Genomic DNA, 17,685 nt, shown 5'->3' on the forward strand with positions numbered 1-17,685 from the left:
GAGCGGAGGAGGAGGGGCAGACGGGACACGAACTCACATAGTCACCGAGATCTAGAGTGGAGATAGGGATAGGGAGAAGGGAGAGGCGGAGGCCGGCGAGGGAGCACCGGAGCGGGGAGGGGATCAGGTAGGAGGAGTAGGGAGCTGCTCGCCGATGGCAGACGGATCGTCGAGGTCACCTCACCGGAGTCGGGGAGGACGAAGCCAAGAGCGAGACTGCGAGGCGAGAGTAGCGAGGCGAGGCGACAGGCGAGCGAGTGAAAATGAGTTAGGGTTTTCGAGTGTGGCCGCCGCGCCCGCGGCGTGAGCTTATATATGAGGAGGGGGTGTGGCCGCGACCGTGGGTGTGGGCCGCGGGGAGGCCGGGAGGGGAGGACGAAGGAGTGTGAGGAGGCCAGGAGCCTAGGAGGGGGAGGAGGGTGGCCGGGCCGCTGCCGGGCCGGCTGACTCAGGGTGGGCCGTGCCGTGCCAGCCCACGGCCCTGAGCAGTGGCCCAGGCACGGCCTGTAGCCTCGGGCCAGGCCAGCCCGGGCCCGCATGTCACCGAGCCGTGCCGTGCTCGTGTCGGACTAAAAAAACATGTTTCGTGCCGTGCCGTCGTGCCTCATGCTGTATGGCCAAGTATACTTAGTGCAATCCAACCGTATGCACGTATTACCGGGTGCATACTGTCTCCATCGATTTTTTTTCCGCCTTACCGCCTACCGAAACCTTCGGCCCCCGCACAGCATCGCGAGGCTCGAGGCCCGCACGCGCTCCCCTCTTCCTCCCTCCGCTTCCTAACCCTAGAATCTTCGAGAAGCATCGGGCGAGTAGCGCGCCACCGCGGCGGCGCTTCGGAAGCTTCTGGAAGGAAGGAGGAGAGAGAAAAGAGGGGACGGCCCCGCGGCGGCGGCTGGGCCGGAGATGGGGGCGTCGGATCTGGACCGGCAGATCGAGCAGCTGAAGCGGTGCGAGCCCCTCACGGAGGCGGAGGTCAAGGCGCTCTGCCTCAAGGCCATGGAGATCCTCGTCGAGGAGAGCAACGTGCAGCGCGTCGACGCCCCCGTCACCGTACGTGCCGCCACGCACCGCCGTCTCTCCCTGCCCCCTTATTCCATCTCCGTCTGGATTCGGTCGCCGTGTCGATTTGGTGCGGGAAGTTGAGTTACCGACGTGACTAAGCGATAGCACACTGATAGGTGATGTTGTTTTGAGCTCGATTATGCCCTTTTGGCGGCTGGTTCAGCTCCTGCTCGCTCGCGCCTTGGATAAATTGGCTTTTTTGGAGCTGATTTTGGGAAGTAATTACTATGTTTCTCTGTTGTACAAGGAAAATGCTGTGATGTGTATGATTGAAGTGGTCATGCTCATACATATTACACTTTCCCTCATTTTATAGAGCTTGTTGCCCTGTAGATTTTTGTGCTGGTGCTGGTGTGTGTATTTCCATAAAAGAAAAGGATTATGTTTATATTGTTGCAACTATTATGTATCTCCATAAAAGAAAAGGATTGTGTGCATATTGCTGCAGGCAATGTCACGATGGCATGATTTTCGGCAGGTACTGAGGATGCTTGTAAATGTGTTGAATCTGTTGGCTGTGCTTCAGTAACCGGTAGTGATATTTGTTGAAGGGTGTTAATCCATTTTACTGTTCATTTATTTGCTTGCAGGGAGACCTGGGTCTAATTTTGGTGCTATATTTTACTCCCAGTGTGCATGCATTTAAAGTTTTGGTTTATTCTAATTGATCCTTGCATCAATGAATAGCATAGTTGCTTGGATTATATTGACACTTGGCAAACACTGTGTTTTCTTCTACTTTGATTTGTTCTAGAGCAGCATTTACGTTCCCACAATAAAACTGCCCGACTGCCACTCCTTTCTTCCTCCGGGAGAGAGGGGAGGGGCGGGGGGGGGGGGGGGGGGGGGGTGGTGGACCCTAATAAATAAGTTTAACAATTTGGTGTTCTTTCTTCCAGTGTGAAATTGTAGTTTTGTCTGATAAATATGTTGCTACCATACATCAAACCTTAACCACCATTTATGCACTTGTGGCGGTTAGTTGTATTGCATTTTTTTTCTGGAATGATAAAATGGTTCACGATCTTAAACAAACTTGGAAAGCCAGAACGACTTGATATTGTAGGAGGTCATGTGATGTTCCTAATATTAATGATGTTGCCCCGATTATACTAAATCTTCTAATGTCATGTTAACAATTTAACACTAGATTCATTGTGGGTGCTGCTCAATAACAAAATCTTGAAGCTTATTCCCAATTGGAGAAGCCTCTATGATATATAGAGTACTTGCCATGGGGCTTCAAATTGTTGATTGCACTCCATATGTATTTTTTTTTCATTGATTTCTAGAGAACCAGAAGTCACTAGGTCATGTTGTAAAATACCTATTTATTACTGTGTTGATATTCCTACATTTCTTCAATCTGATTGCAAACACTTTACTTTTACACCCAGATTTGTGGAGACATCCATGGACAGTTCTATGACATGAAGGAGCTGTTCAAAGTTGGAGGTGACTGCCCAAAGACAAACTATCTGTTCCTTGGGGATTTTGTTGACCGAGGATTCTATTCTGTTGAAACATTTTTGCTTCTTTTGGCTTTAAAGGTAAATTCCTTCTCTACCTTAAACTTTTGTTAGGTGTGTTGTTTGTTTGCCTTCTATAGTTATGCTTCATTTGGTACTGGGATTGGGGTGTCTTTTGGAAAGCATATATTCAGAGTTAGCTTGTTTTGGAACTTCTGTAGAAGCAGCTTTGATCGTGCTGCCTGGAGAAGCCAAACTAGCCTGTTTGGCGATCAAGCACTTTTTGATGCTTAACTTCCAGCCATTGTGGGTACATGTGTGTCGATTTCATGAAACTATACGACATAGACTACAGAAACTGATTTGTTTGGATGGTATTTGTATAACATTGGAACTTGTAAGTGATAAAATGTGAGTATATGTTATCTATGTTACCCAGATACATATATCGGTATCCGATATGATATGTATTCGACTTGTGGGCATGCCATTCTCAAAGAAACACTGACACGGGGATACGGCTAGTATATTGTAATACTAATAATTATATATAAAATAACTAAGTAATTGCATGTTCAATGAGTTCGACAAATGGAAATTTAGGGTTTAACTTAAGTTACATAACATTTCTGAAGATGCGAAATAAGGAACACATAAGCTTACAAGGAAATTATTCAAACTCAATCTTCATCAGCCTTGCTGCCTCGGCAAATTTCATTTTGAGGCTGCTGAAGAATTTGGTGCTGTCACATTTGGGCATACTTTGACTCCAGCATTAGATATTCGAAGCAGATGTGCTTTAACTCGATCGGTGGAATTTCTGAGTCACAATATTTGCATCTGAACCACACGTTTCTTCCAACAACCATAATGTATCATTTGTGTATTGAGTAGCAAACTGTATCTGCCCATTACAGTCTACCGTGAATTCATGTCCATTAGCCATGTCACTGGCTATGGAAAAAGATACCAGTTATTCTGCCGAATAGTAGTGGGATTGAAAAAACTATTGTTTTGTAGGGATTGAAAAAACTATTGTTTTGTAGTGAAGAACCTTATTACTTGGTGCACCTCAAATTGCACTCCTTGTTTATGCCTTTATGGCCATACAAAAATACTGAGTGTCATGCAAGAGGGTCTGTAACTACCAAACCCATTATGAACATAGATGGTTTTAAGCAATAGTATTGAGCTTCCCACAGTACTTATTCTCTACAATTTATCAGAACAATTGCACCACATTACCTTACAGCTTGCATTTGTTTAGATGGGGACTCTTAAGTTCTGCCATGTGATCACCCTCTTTTGTTATTGGCTAAAAAAAGTTTGATTTTTCTAAGTAAGTGTGTATGTGTGGGTTTCTTATCCCAATGTACTTTCTTCTTAAAGAAATGATGCGCAGTTCTCCTGTTTGCTCGGGGAAAAAAACTTGCATTTGTCAGCTTAACACAACACCTTAGTGGATATGAGAAATAATTATCAATTCGATGCAGTAGAAGTGTAGAAAATCAGGTTAAGATACACTTGTTTTGTATTGAGGAATTATGCTCCTATCAAATTACTTTTCCATTTGTTTCTGGCTCTGCTCGCTTCTGATTTTTGCGGCTGCGGCTGCGGCTGCAGCTTGTACTGTAGCTCTGAGATGCAGCCACTGCAGCCGCAGCCGTAGGAATCACAGCCGAGCACACCCTCAATCTGTTGCTTGCATCCAAATTTCTGAAAACTAGCTTTAGTGCCAAGTATCTATTTTTTTTTTCTTCTTTAAGACAAGAATAAAACTTTGCCGCAATTAATTTCTACTCGTGTTTGATCAAAATATCATCAGGTTAGGTATCCAGACCGTATAACTCTAATACGAGGAAACCATGAGAGCAGGCAGATCACACAGGTTTGGGTCACTTTTAGTGCTTGTTCTATGGTTCTGTCCTGTAAGAGTATCCCTTTTTGTGGTTCCTTCTGTTCTCATTCATTTGCTGTAGGTTTATGGATTTTATGATGAGTGCCTTCGCAAATATGGCTCCGTCAATGTCTGGAGATATTGCACGGATATATTCGACTATTTAAGGCAAGTATCTTTTGATACTTATTTTAATCCAAGCAAGTTCATCTTTCATGGAATTAGATATTTGAGATCTTATTGCAGCTCAATCCGTTCTTTTCAGTTTGTCTGCACTCATTGAGAACAAAATCTTTAGTGTCCATGGAGGCCTTTCTCCTGCTATCACGACACTGGATCAGGCAAACTATTATCTCAGTGTTGTTTTTAGTCTATATATATTTCATTTCTATTAATGTTTTAACCTATACTAACAGATACGAGTAATAGACCGCAAGCAAGAAGTACCTCATGATGGTGCCATGTGTGACCTTCTATGGTCTGATCCAGAGGATGCTGTAGATGGTTGGGGATTAAGTCCTCGAGGTGCAGGATTCCTCTTTGGTGGAAATGTAGTTTCATCATTTAACCACTCAAACAACATAGATTATATTTGTCGTGCGCATCAACTTGTCATGGAAGGGTATAAATGGATGTTCAATAACAAGATTGTAACTGTATGGTCTGCTCCTAATTACTGCTACAGGTACTTTAAGTTCATGGTCAAATAATTTCCTTTTGAAGTTGACGATGGATCTTTAAATTTAGCTGTTAAGAATCTGATGGCCTGATGCTTTATTCCTATGCTTTATTATTTTTACTAGTTATTATGAAAGTTCGGTTAGAAAATAGATTGGCACTGGACTATGTAGGATCTGGTGGGACTTTGAGGAGATGTACTACTGTCTGTGCTGTTGGTGTCTTGTTTTACATTTAATGGAAGCTCATGGTCTCTGAACGGTCATACAAGAAGGGATCGAGTTCGGAACGATGATATACGTGATAGATTAGGGGTAGCACCAATTGAAGAAAATCTTGTCCAACACCGGTTGAGATGGTTTGGACATGTTCAATGGAGACCTCCAGAGGCACCGGTGTGTAGTGGAATTCTAAGCCAGGATAGTAACGTGAAGAGAGACAGAGGAAGACCGAAGTTGACTTGGGTAGAGGCAATAAAATGAGACTTGAAAGGATGGAATATACCCAAAGACTTAACCTTAGATAGGAGTGCATGGAAAACAGCTATTCACGTGCCTGAACCTTGATTGCTTCTGTTAGGTTTCAATTCTAGCCTACCCCAACTTGTTTGGGACTTAAAGACTTTGTTGTTGTTGTTGTTGTTGTTGTCGTCATGGTCTCTGAACTTTATATCTTGAGGGAAGTAGTTGAAAATTGTATTTGATCTAGTTATGGAAGATGCTTTAGGTACCTTTAATACTCTGCAGAACTGTACTAGTTCTGTGTTTCTTTTAGTAGCCCAAATAGCCACTATTCAAAGGTGAGTTAGGACTTTGGAGGCCGCTTGGGCCTGGACAACTGTTTGAACTTGGGGACTTGAATCCATTTACTTCAAACTTGAATCCATTTACTTTCTTTGTTCCCAGCATGTAACGATTGTCAACCTCACAGATTTCTTATGTTTGCTGTTGGATATCTTCATGTCTTTCTTCTCAGAGTTAACTATTATTTTTATTGACCTCACAGATTTCTTACCCAATAAAAAACTGTGTACATGTAGGTGTGGCAATGTTGCTGCAATCCTGGAGCTGGATGAGAACCTAAATAAGCAGTTCCGCGTATTTGAAGCTGCTCCACATGTTAGTGTTCTCCACCTTTGTAATATGTCATGCTTCTGTTAAACATCTGGTCCTTCAGCATATAATTTGTCCATTTATGCCTTTAGGAATCAAGAGGTGTTCCTGCTAAAAGGCCAGCACCAGATTACTTTCTATGAGGCTGCACATTGAGTACTAGAGCTTGCTACCTAATCTCTGCTTTGGAGCATTGGCAGTGGAAAGCAAGTTATGCGGATGATGCCCCATGTTGTAAGAAGAGCTCAGGCCATACAAGAGTAGTGCCAGGAGGTGCTTTCAGGATGCCTGAATTAAGTGTTTATCTTCTCCTTTCAGGTCTATGATTTGTAAGAGAGTTGATGTTGGCACCCAGTTTTTCACAGAACAGCTCCCATTTGAGCTCTAGAAATATGCAATTATGAAGGGATTTCGTGGGGTGTGCTGTCAGCGCATGATGTAAAAGTTTGTTGCAGTCGTATCATCCCCAAGAAAACCCCGATACTAGAATTTAGAGTGATTTGCTAATGTTGTGCCTGAATATGTGGCGCTGCCCTGGAAAGTGTAGGAAATTTTGTAGCTGACAATTTTTTCATACTGTTAGGTGTAAATTAAAGCCTGTGGTCAGGGCTGACTTGCCTGGAGTTCTGCATGTAATGGTTGTAATGTAACTTTGCTCTTCCAGCTTCTCTGATTGAAACGTGCTAGCTTTAAGTTTGCTAATTATCGTGTTGACCTTTTCTGTTGTTCGTAGGCTATTTTTCAGTTTATTGCATTTTCTAAGTTGCACATATAGGTCCCTGTTCGGCTGGTAGAATTTTGACTGAAACTGGCTGAAAATACTGTTCTAGCTGAATTGTTGTGAGAGAAAAATATTGTTTCGGTTAAAAAAAAAAGTCGAACCAGTCAAATATAGGGCAAGTGGGCCATAAATTGGACAAATGATGCCCATAAGAAATGTTGTACTCCCTCATCCGTTTCAAAAAACATGTAATTATAGCGTTTAAATCTTATCTCAAAAAACATATAATTGTAGAGTTATTGATAACCTTTTTCAATGGGATCCATCAATTAAAAATATCTCTACATGACTAAAAACTACTATGAGAGGAACATTCTAGAAGATAAATCACTTCTAAAATAATAGAGAAGGGGTAAATACGTAATTTTACACCTACACTAATCTTACATCGAAAAGCGAGATTTACATCCTTTCTGAGACCATCTCAAAAAACATGTAATTCTTCAAATCTTGTCTCAAAAAACATGTAATTTGTAGAGCTAGATATCACCTTTTTCAATGAGTCCCACCAATTAAAAATATCCCTACATAAAAACTACCATCCATGAGAAGAACATTCCAGAAGACAACCACTTCTAAAATGATAGAGGAGGGGTAAATGCGTAATTTTACACATATACTAATCTTAACCTGAAAAGCGAGATTTACAGACGGAGGGAATAGTTCTATAGGAATCAGATCACGAAAGTCCTTTGTCTGAAAGATGAAACAACCCTTTAGTTGCAGAGCATCTAGTTTTTGACGAGGAGACCCAAAGCGTGCACTCAGTAGGCATGGTAGATCTTTGAGTTTATTTGATGTAAGCGGTGGATGCGGCGGCTCGCGACACCTGACGGCTCCTTCTCCGTGACCCGTAGCTACGGCCGCGTGCGAGCGACCCCCGACAACTCCGTGACCGGTAGCCGCAGCCACGCGCGAGCGACCCCCGATGGCTCCTCCACGTCTGGTAGCCACAGCCGCGCGCCTCTGTGCGACTACGTCAACCCCGACGGTAGTCTTCTTTGCGCGCGCGCGCCTACACGGTGGCAAATTCACCATGGGCCCACGAATTTGAGGAAGGAGCAGATGAAAGCTAAAATTTTTAGCTCCGTTTTCCACCTTTACATTCTCTAACGTGTAACATGAATGCATATGTATTCATCTCAATCCATATATATTAAAGTGAATTGAACCGAAATTAAACTAAATTGTATTTTATTCCATTCTAACCCATATGTATTGGAGTTAATACACATGCATCGTGCCGGGTTTTGTTGGACTTCTCTTGCGGAGCTGTTTCCGGTGCGCCGGCTCTTGTAGCAGCTCAGGGAGCGGACACCCCCTTAATGATCGTCGGTACCTGTTTAGTTTTAAAGGAAAAAATGACCATAAGACTACCCACAATGTGAGTCAGAAAGCGATGCCGAAATATGGAAAAGTGACTCTTGGCATCGGGTAGTGCCATTGTGTGTAGCAATGCTGAGTTCAAAAACATTGGCATCGAGGAACCTACATGCATCGGTGCTGAGGAATAAAATAGTATTTTATTGCCGGCGTTTGCTGCTTGCTCATGCATAGGAAATGAAGATGATGCTCTGACATTGGTCCCTACAAGCATATGTATGTCGATGCTGAATACTGTGATGTTGGAGTGTTTTTTCAGCATCGGCTGTGATAGTTTTCTCAGCCTCGACTACGCTGTGGGTAGTCTAAGCAAGTTCAGGTCGACCTGTCAGGAAAAACTTTTTTTTTTTTGGATAACCTGTCAGGAACAAGTTATATTCCGTAGGTCTCCATTAAAAAAGAGCTTATATTCGTTTGCGTTGTTCCCCTTCCCTCGCCACCTCTCCCCTCTCCTCGCCACTCTCACTCCGCCACGCCGGAGCACGCCGCCGCGGCGCGCCTGCGCCCGCCACACGTGGGGCCTATGGACACGGTGGCTCCCCGTCTGAGCCGCTCCTCGACGCGATACGGGCCCATCAGCAGCAGCGCTGCCTCCTTCAGCGGGCCCGTCCGGAAGTGGCGCAAGGCCTGGGTGCCCCTCACCGGCGCCGGCACCGCCGGGTCCGGGGGAGGGAGCTCACGTGGTGACAACAAGGTGGTTCTGTTTAGGTGGACGCCTGTGAATGGCGGCTCAGGAGGAGGGGGAGGGGCCGACGGGGGAATGGAGCCCGCTGCAGCGGGGGCCTCCACCTCCAGGCGGCGCTACGTCCCGGTGAGGCTTCCCGGCTTCGGAAAATTGAGTTGATTCGGGCTGTATGATTGTTTTTTGTGCTCGGGTGGGTTGAATTTGGTACAGAGATTCGAGAACTTGGATGTTGTTGGTTGGATTCGGGATACGATTGTGTGCACAAACTCGTAGGATTATGGATAATGTGAATTCTTCTGGGATGGGTTCGAGGTTTAATCTGTCAAGTACCATTTGGTGGATGGTGATTTGTACATTATGGTTGGACCAATTAGATTTTGGGCCTTATTAAGTTAAAAGGTTTGGGTTAAGGGGTTGGGGTTTAACGAGTTCATTTGTGGTGTGTGCTAGATTTAGCTTCCCTTCCCGATTAGGGGTCCATGCAGTTCTGCGGTACATGAGTTGTGCAATTGAAAATGTCTCTACAGAAATGTAGTCAAATGGGTTCAAATCTGGTCAGGGTAGTTCATGGATATGCGCTTATATTAGTCTCACCATCTTAGACTCGTAGTTTTTGTTGATTTCTAATGAGGATTGTACCTATTGCTTTGGGGCAATTTGATTTCGCAGATTGAGTTGAAGCCAGGTTGTGTCAAGGGGTTAGGGTTTAATGAATTCATTTGTGGTGTGTGCTAGCTTTAGCCTCCGGTTAGGCCATGTAATTGTAGGATTGGAAGTGTCTGTACAGAAATTTAGTTAAATGGGTTCAAATCGGGTCGATGTGGTTTATTGCATGTGCTTATATTAGTCTCACCATCTTCTACTGTGGGTGTGTAATTTCTCCTGCATAGTTTTCGTTGATTTCTACTATTTTTTAATCAGTTGTTAGTAATGTTAACAATCCAGTCTGTTCCAGATCAAATGGATATCAACGATGCTGAAAAATAGGAATAAGGCATTTCAGTCGCTTATGTATCTTTTTGTGGATTATGCAGGATGTGTGCCCTGATAAGAGTTTTAAATGGATATTAACTGATTCAGTTGCAAAAATCAATTAGCAAATGGCAACTTGAAGCCTTGTTTAGGGGACAAAAATTTGATTGACAATCAAATAGGCGGCAAAAAGGAATAAACAAAACAGAGATATATCTTAATCAGTTTTGCCATTTATATACATTATAGGCATACTCCACTGTTTTATATACATTATAGGCATACTCCACTGGTCTCCATATTGTCATTTTTCTCGCTTAATTGGGATGTGAAGCCAAACACTTTGTCTTCAGCATATGACTGGACAATTGTAACATTTAGTTGGTTGGCTCATGAGGCCTTGAATTCTTTTTCCTGTTTGAGATGTGAATGTTTGTTCACTAAAAGTCTCCAATTGATTTTTTTCCGTAAAGCTCTGTGTTGTGCCGTACTGTTTGGATCTCTCCTAATAACCTCTTTTCGACCTTGGCAAAGTAAATAGGGTGGTAAAAGGATGCAACTGATTCTTGTTTCGATAAGTTTTTACAGTCTTATTGATAAGTTTCATCTTATATAAACAACTTTTCTCTTGAACAGCCACAAAACTCATATGTTCATATCATATTTCAGGCTGCAGGCGAGGCACAAAGCACTGGCAAAAAGGGCACCAGCAGCGAGCTCAACTTGAACCTCGAGCTGGAAGAGCCAGATGACGACACTGATGCCGACATGAGCACGGACGAGCCACGCGGCGTAGAAGATAACAACGCCCATCCAGAAAGCCGGTTGAAGTGGAAAGCATTTTAGCCGCTCGTCACCTAGAGATGTGGATTGGGGCATCAGCTTCATCTCCCACCTGAATCGTCCACCTCCGAGGCGGACTTTGTGTACCATAATGTAGCATTTAACTTGTATCGGCCAGCCCGTCTTCCTTTGTCTATTCCATTCCAGTCTAGAACAGTGGTCATCGTCAATGATAGTCCAAGTCCAAGTGCTCATGTTATAATTCATAGATGAGGTTAGGTGTTGGTTATGACTTGTCACCCTGTCGTGTAAGAAAGATTGTCACAAACTTTGTGCTAGTGTGTAATGCTATGTGGCAACATGTTAATGGCTCTCTCCATTTTCTGAGATTTTGATTCCGTGTTTCCGAAGAATGCGACCCCTATTGCGCCAATTGATACACGGCCGTGCCGGAGCCCGGAGCCCATGGGTGCGGCAGCGCCATCTCCTTCGCGTGTCAAGCTTTTGGTCTGGGGTTTGTTCGCTGCCGTTTGCCTTTGGCTAGCTAGACTTGCCTCTCGCCGTTTCCGAAAATGCTACTTGAACGATTTATAATAATAACAAACCATAAAAAAACGTTCGCGAAAGCGATGCCGAACCCAAGTTTTAAGCCATAAAAAGCCCTCGTGACAGCAAATAGCACGTAGCTACTGAGCCGATCGACCGGCTCTTGCCACCACTGTCCCGTCCCATTTCTCCCTATGCTCTGACATTCACACCGTCCATGACCACCGCCCATGGGCCATGGCCTCAGCCCTCAAGGTCAACGGTCATACTAGTAGCAGGCAAATGTCACCAAAAAAAAAAAAACACTAGCAGGCAAAACGTGTTCTAAGGGTTTGCTCCAGACCCCAGAATGGATTTCATTCCAAGTTCAAAACATGATGAAAAAGCACCAGCCTGCTTGCTGTACTGTTTTCCCGTGTCAGGGTCAAAAGTTCTCTGTATTCATTCATGTTTCTCAAACTCTAAACAAAAACGAGATTCAGAAAGGGCATCCGATCCCTTCTACTCGACTAAAGTACGGCTAACTTCAGTCCCTCGCTGTTTTCTCCTCCGGCTGCTCTGCCTCTTCAGTTGCATCTGCACCTCCCTCTGTGACACCAACTTCGGCAGGGCGGAGGACACGGTCGTGTAACATGTAGCCCACCTGAAACCACAAATGTGTGTTACTCTACAAGGTTGAACAGCAGTACAACACAGGTTTGGCAATTAAACTTTTGGGAATATTTCAATTTTCAAAATACAGCCAATATTAAACTATGCAATGGCATTACGATGTAAGATCAGATGGCATGCAATGACTGAACCATCTTCTAAACTTCGACATTGTTAGCATGCCATACAGGTTAACTAGTTTGGCCCAGCTAAAATAGAAATGCACTGTTGACAGACAGGGATGCCAAGTGTTCGAAGCATCCTCATTTGCTTTTATTCTTTTGTAATATGGAAAAAAAATTAAACGTCTGTATCAATATATAATCACTCATTGTCACCACTGGAGCAACCAACTGCTGTCTACTGCAACAGAACTAGGGAAGCTATTGGAACAGAAGCACACAGAATAAACTGCCAAGCTACTACAACATGACATAAGAACCATGTGTGTATAAAAACAAACTTCAAGTGAATCAAAAAATGAACAGCTGAAACAAAAAACACCATGCAACTCCAATCTAACATGCTTGGATTTCCTATAACATGCTGAAAAAAGATGTTTTAAGTTAGAATACCTTTACAACAGAAGCAACAGTTCCTGGTGATTTTGAAGGATCAGGAATTTGAAAAACTGCACAATGCCTGTTAGGATCAAATTTCTCATTTAGCGGGTCAAACTTCTCAACTCCAAACTTCTTGAAGACCTGTTTAGATTTGAGGGAAGGTTTTCAAGTTATGGAATACTCTAGAACAAAATCCAAGTGAAGGGGGGAAATGGCTGAGAAATATTTCTCAAGGAGAGAACCTTTTTAAGATAAAGGAACCTCAAAACAAATAAAGTACCTCTGCTAGTTGCTTCTCAGTCATGTCCACACCCTCCAGCAGGGTTTTCAGTAGTGGGATAGCTCCAGCAGAATCTTTTGAGGAATCAATTTTCGAGAAGCTTTCCTTGACAACAAATGATGCTCTAGCCAAATTGTCAGCAACATCTAGCAGGCTCTTAGAGAAGTTCTGCATGAACAATCATGACAGATGCCATAGGTAAAGCTAATTCACAACATTTTATGGAAATGCATGTCAACATCCTCTCTGCAACAGAATTTCAATAATTGGAATGGTAACAGCAGACCTGTACTGCATATTTTTTGGAGTTTTCTGATTCACGTTTTGTCCGAGCAATGATATTTTCCATTTCTGCATAGCTGCGCAAAACCTTATCCTTCATATCTTTGATTTCATCATCTTTGGACTTCAACAATTCATCCTTCTCACGAACTAGCTTCACCAAATCATCTTTTGACAGATCAAGGCCTTCAATACCTGAAAAAGAAAATGCAGTCCATTAGTACCTCTACCTCCTACTAAAAGATTGGGACTTTAGTATCGCAAGCCTGGCTCTGATGTGTTCTCACTTCCGGATGAACAGTCTTCACTTGAACCATCTAAGGCCCTTTCCTGGTCTTTCAGTTCATTAACCTCATTATCACTTTGTTGGGGTGAAACAGAAGAGAAACCAATCTTTTGAAAAATGCTGGTTGAGTATCTGAAATGATTATGCGGAACCTGGACGAAAGCAAGTAAGCATCTATAAGAACAGAACAAACTAGAAGAGACAGACAAAATAATTTACCAAATAGCATGAATACATAGCACTGTTTTATTTATCTAGGTATTCCCTAAGCTGTCACCAGTAAATAGTAGTCAACGAATTTGAACATAACAGCAAGAATGGTGTTTCAGCAGTAGTTGTTACAACTAAACACATCAGATTACTACCAGAAGTCCAATACCAATATATGGTACTGGTTTTGTAGAAGAATGTGAGTAACAATACATGCATCGTCATTATTCGCAGAAACAACCAGAAAACAAAAGTTAGTAAGAAACATATACACTTCCTGTCTGCCAATATTATATCCTTCCCTCAACAGTCGACATGTAATGCTTACAGTTGAAATGGATACATTTAAGTAAGAAGCTCCATAGACAGTTCCAACTACCCACCACTCCATGTATTTTCCCACCATGTACTGTACCCAATAAGTCCTACTTAAGTACCCTGTCATCTCAAGTAGGTGTAGTATCACAGAAGCCCAACTTGTCATTATTGAAATACAACCAAGTTTATTTTATAGAGAACATCCTAGGGAGCAACTTTATGTTTAATAAACTTTAACTCTTTTAAATAAAACAAATATAAAAAATTATTTTCTTATAAGAGAGAGCATAAAAATATGTTCCTAAGTTTGCTATACCATATTTAATGTCTATGTGGGACAGTTCTGTGTCTCCTCATCTGACACTAAGAGTAAAAGGTGAGAGTGAATAAGACATAAATTCAATTATTCAAAAGGACAATGTGGTGACCATGTGATTCCAGTTTTCATAATATGTGTTTTCAAATCTAAATTTCTACTTAAAACAACAGAGTATCCATCAGTCCTGAAGTTGTTTGCTTCGACATGGATGGATGTGATAGAAATTAAAAAAAAACATTGGAAAATAATACTAAACTTACATTAACCTTTATAGTAGACAAAACTTAAAAGACAAATGCTATGTGACCATGTGTTGGAAAAGTTCTGACTAACACATGGTTACTAATTTTCTGTGACAGATAGGAGTTACAGCTAATCCAATAACTTATTTACCACTATTGTAACAAAGGTTGAGGGTTAATAAAAGAACAGATAGGATCACTTTATTATTCTAGAACCAAAATTTCATCAAAATTAAGATGTGAAGTCATCAAAGGTTGCCGCTTATCTAAAAAATTACATAGCTAAACTGCCTAAACCAATACATTGCTAAACTGCGTGAACCCCTAAGAAGCAGCTACCAAACAATTTGAATTAACACCTCACTTTACTCAAAGCTTGCTTCGCTCTCATGTTTGATGCTACCAAATAATTCCAATTGCAAAATAAGTTTTGTCAAAATCAACATTCGTTAATCTTATTTACTTCCATAATAATAGTTGTCCTCTAAAACACTGAGCTACAAATGTGAGGAATAAAGAACAATCATGAACCAACACATCCTCAATTAGCACACATATAAAACATCCCTAAGGCTCTGTGTAGGTTCCCATTTAGTTTTTCACGAATCAAAATATGTCAACTAGATGAAGATCACAAGTTATAGCCTAAAACCCTCCCAGCAACAACAATTTTGATTGAACAACATCCCACGGAATTTTTTATTATCCCACCCACATCCCGATACATCATCTTAAGCTACTAATATCAATAAGAAAGTACAAATTCCAGCTCCGCCGACAAACGCATAACGTTAAATCCCTAGGTGTGAATCGCATCTCATCAACCGCTGCTAAAAGATTAAACCCAAGGACTGGCGCCACAGCAATCACCAACAGACCCTGGACTCACAAACCATGGGCCACAAGAGATGGTCCAGAAATCTCACCCGGGCGGACAAACAGGAACCGGCGAACTGCTCCACGGACGCCGCCGCCAGGGCCCCCCGGTGCCGCCCCGCGGCTGATGACGCAGCCACTGCGCCGGCGCATTGCCTGGAGACTCGCGCGAGGAGGCGCGCGGTCGCCATCCTAACGCTGCCTTGATTTCTGCCGGAAGGAGAGAGAGAAGAACGGGAGCGTCTGGAAGGGAGCTGCAACTGCAAGACACAAAGGGAGCGTTTGCGGAAGGGAAGGAAAGGAGCCCTTTTTTTCCTAGCAAATTACGTTATACTTTTCTTTTCGGCTCTGGGGTTGGGACTATGGTGCCGAGGTAGCGCTAGGGTGTTTATGTCTTTTGACTCTAGAGGTTCTAGGAGGTCGGCTTGTCGCGCAAGAAGATAGGTTTAAAGCCCGCGAGTTAAATGTCAGCATGTCCATTGTGTAAAGTTTAGTCACTAAATAGCTCCTTAGACTTAAACAGGAAATATAAAGTGTTATCTAAAGTTTAACTAACCTTTCATAAAATTTAGATCACATAAGTGATCTAAAATTTTAGTCCTCAACTTTAACCAATTAATTTAGACCAGAGAATCAAACAGACCCTTAATTAGGGTCCATTGTGCTAGTTATTATTTAGATCCACAAAAAATCTAAATTAGCTGGAGTTCATAGCCAGCTAAAGACCACAAGTAGTTGAGCCCACAGATTGCAATACATGGATCTAGTGTGCCGGAACACGTGTTGGTCTCCAAAACCGTTTGATTTAATTTGGTGGCTACTACTTGTCTACTTGTTCGTGAGAAGGCGAGATCCGGCAAGATAACTGGCGTCTCCCATGGTTGATTCATTCGTTACTGTCGCTACAAGATGCCCGTGGCTCCACATTCTCAGGCCACCGTGGTCGCGATTCCATGCTCTCCTGCCTCCGCGACCCGTGTGCTCTCGTAGGGTCGCCTCTCCATGCAAGCATGGCTTCTCTCGTTCCTTCTCAAAGGATTAAGATATCTAAAATAGGGTGAATTAGACTAATTCTAAACATTTTAAATAATTAAGTCATACACTTAGTCCATTCTATCCTCTTGTGCCTAGGAAGTATTTCTATTGTTCTACCACACAAAAGTTTTGCACACTAGGTTCCATTCCTACTCTAGCTTGACAATTCTAAGAATGTAAAGACATAAATTGAATTGCTCAAATATAAATACTTAAAGTAAAGAGAAGAAGAGGAACACGGCGATGTTTTTTCGAGGTATCAGAGAGTCGTCACTCCCCACTAGTCCTCGTTGGAGCATCCGCGTAAGGGTGTAGCCCTCTCTTGATCCGCGCAAGGATCAAGTGCTTTCTATGGGCTGATTCATCGACACTCCATCGCGGTGAATCGTCCACAACCGCTCACAGCATGACTTGGGTCATCCACAAGCTCGTCGAATGATCACCAAGTTTACGATCACCACCGAGGCGTCTAGGTGATGGCGATCACCAAGAGTATAAAAAGCACAAACTCTCACTTGACCAAGACAAGCCTAATGAGAAAGGATGGATGCACACTTGTTACTCCCTATACACTAATGAGGTCCTTAATCTTAGATTATCAAATCTCAATCACCCCACTAGGCTCTTGCTCTCCCTTCCACTCAAAAGGTATTTCTCAGTTGAGCAAATGTGCAAGAGAGCCAAGTTGGACGAGTGGGGGAAGTATTTATACTTCCCACTTCAACACATACCCGTTGGGGTCCAACTCAGCACATTTCGAGGTGACCAAACGCTCAGGTCAAAGTGACCGAACACGTCCGGTCAGTAACTGTCGACAGAATATGCTCGACAGTCCACCGAGGGGTATCCCGCGATGGTAGATTTGTCGGTGGGGGTGCGCGTAATCAGAAACTAGATGGTGACACAAGGCGTAGAGACAGTGATTTAGATAGGTTTGGGCTGTCTGATTGACGTAATACCCTACGTCCTGTGTCTTTGGTGTATTATATTGATCTGTATGTAGATCCGATCTGATAGATCCTATCCGCTAGGGGACCCCTACCTCTCCTTATATACTCTGGAGGAGATAGGGTTACAAATAAAGTAGCCTATTTGGTACTATACAATGTCTTGCGGTACACGCCGAGCAGCGCCGTGCATGCCTTAATCTTATGGGCTGGGCCACCTGATGAGGACATCAACACCGACATGGGAATGGCTACTCCAACTGAACCAGCACAGGCGCCACTAGGACCCATCACTCGAGCACGTG

General features: G+C 43.0%; 3 protein-coding genes across 4 annotated transcripts; 2 read left to right on the forward strand and 1 right to left on the reverse strand.

Moving 5' to 3' along the window:
• The first annotated feature begins 662 nt into the window (after positions 1-662).
• Positions 663-6,923, forward strand: LOC136549726 (serine/threonine-protein phosphatase PP-X isozyme 2). 2 transcript variants are annotated; one of them, XR_010782013.1, is made up of 9 exons: positions 663-1,053; positions 2,463-2,615; positions 4,360-4,422; positions 4,514-4,599; positions 4,697-4,772; positions 4,848-5,116; positions 6,149-6,227; positions 6,314-6,455; positions 6,540-6,923. XR_010782013.1 is itself a non-coding variant. In XM_066541122.1 (8 exons), the coding sequence occupies exons 1-8, from the start codon at positions 907-909 to the stop codon at positions 6,362-6,364; spliced, it is 924 nt and encodes a 307-aa protein (XP_066397219.1). In that variant the 5' UTR covers positions 663-906; the 3' UTR covers positions 6,365-6,923. The 2 variants fall into 2 exon arrangements, 1 of the variants encoding a protein (XP_066397219.1); XM_066541122.1 differs by having other exon boundaries at positions 6,314-6,923.
• Positions 6,924-8,780: 1,857 nt separating this feature from the next.
• On the forward strand, positions 8,781-11,388 carry LOC136551557 (uncharacterized). Its single transcript, XM_066543095.1, has 2 exons — positions 8,781-9,196; positions 10,712-11,388. The coding sequence occupies exons 1-2, from the start codon at positions 8,909-8,911 to the stop codon at positions 10,886-10,888; spliced, it is 465 nt and encodes a 154-aa protein (XP_066399192.1). The 5' UTR covers positions 8,781-8,908; the 3' UTR covers positions 10,889-11,388.
• A 303-nt stretch (positions 11,389-11,691) lies between these two features.
• On the reverse strand, positions 11,692-15,725 carry LOC136551558 (grpE protein homolog 2, mitochondrial-like). The gene is made up of 6 exons (XM_066543096.1): positions 15,449-15,725; positions 13,435-13,585; positions 13,152-13,342; positions 12,866-13,033; positions 12,598-12,726; positions 11,692-12,014 (listed from the first exon to the last, which is right to left on the reverse strand). The coding sequence occupies exons 1-6, from the start codon at positions 15,587-15,589 to the stop codon at positions 11,898-11,900; spliced, it is 897 nt and encodes a 298-aa protein (XP_066399193.1). The 5' UTR covers positions 15,590-15,725; the 3' UTR covers positions 11,692-11,897.
• Positions 15,726-17,685: the final 1,960 nt, after the last annotated feature.

Source organism: Miscanthus floridulus, chromosome 4 (assembly GCF_019320115.1).
Source record: "Miscanthus floridulus cultivar M001 chromosome 4, ASM1932011v1, whole genome shotgun sequence".
NCBI lineage: Eukaryota > Viridiplantae > Streptophyta > Magnoliopsida > Poales > Poaceae > Miscanthus > Miscanthus floridulus.

What these genes read in the sequence shown, in the direction of transcription:
- LOC136549726 (XM_066541122.1), top strand. Translation starts at nt 907, where the DNA reads ATGGGGGCGTCGGATCTGGACCGGCAGATCGAGCAGCTGAAGCGGTGC. An exon ending in TGCTTCTTTTGGCTTTAAAG is followed by an intron (nt 2,616 to 4,359) that starts GTAAATTCCTTC and finishes AAATATCATCAG; the next exon opens with GTTAGGTATCCAGACCGTAT. An exon ending in AGAGCAGGCAGATCACACAG is followed by an intron (nt 4,423 to 4,513) that starts GTTTGGGTCACT and finishes CATTTGCTGTAG; the next exon opens with GTTTATGGATTTTATGATGA.
- LOC136551557 (XM_066543095.1), top strand. Translation starts at nt 8,909, where the DNA reads ATGGACACGGTGGCTCCCCGTCTGAGCCGCTCCTCGACGCGATACGGG. An exon ending in CCAGGCGGCGCTACGTCCCG is followed by an intron (nt 9,197 to 10,711) that starts GTGAGGCTTCCC and finishes ATCATATTTCAG; the next exon opens with GCTGCAGGCGAGGCACAAAG.
- LOC136551558 (XM_066543096.1), bottom strand. Translation starts at nt 15,589, where the DNA reads ATGGCGACCGCGCGCCTCCTCGCGCGAGTCTCCAGGCAATGCGCCGGC. An exon ending in TGAAGACTGTTCATCCGGAA is followed by an intron (nt 13,343 to 13,434) that starts GTGAGAACACAT and finishes TTTCTTTTTCAG; the next exon opens with GTATTGAAGGCCTTGATCTG. An exon ending in CTGAGAAGCAACTAGCAGAG is followed by an intron (nt 12,727 to 12,865) that starts GTACTTTATTTG and finishes AAATCTAAACAG; the next exon opens with GTCTTCAAGAAGTTTGGAGT.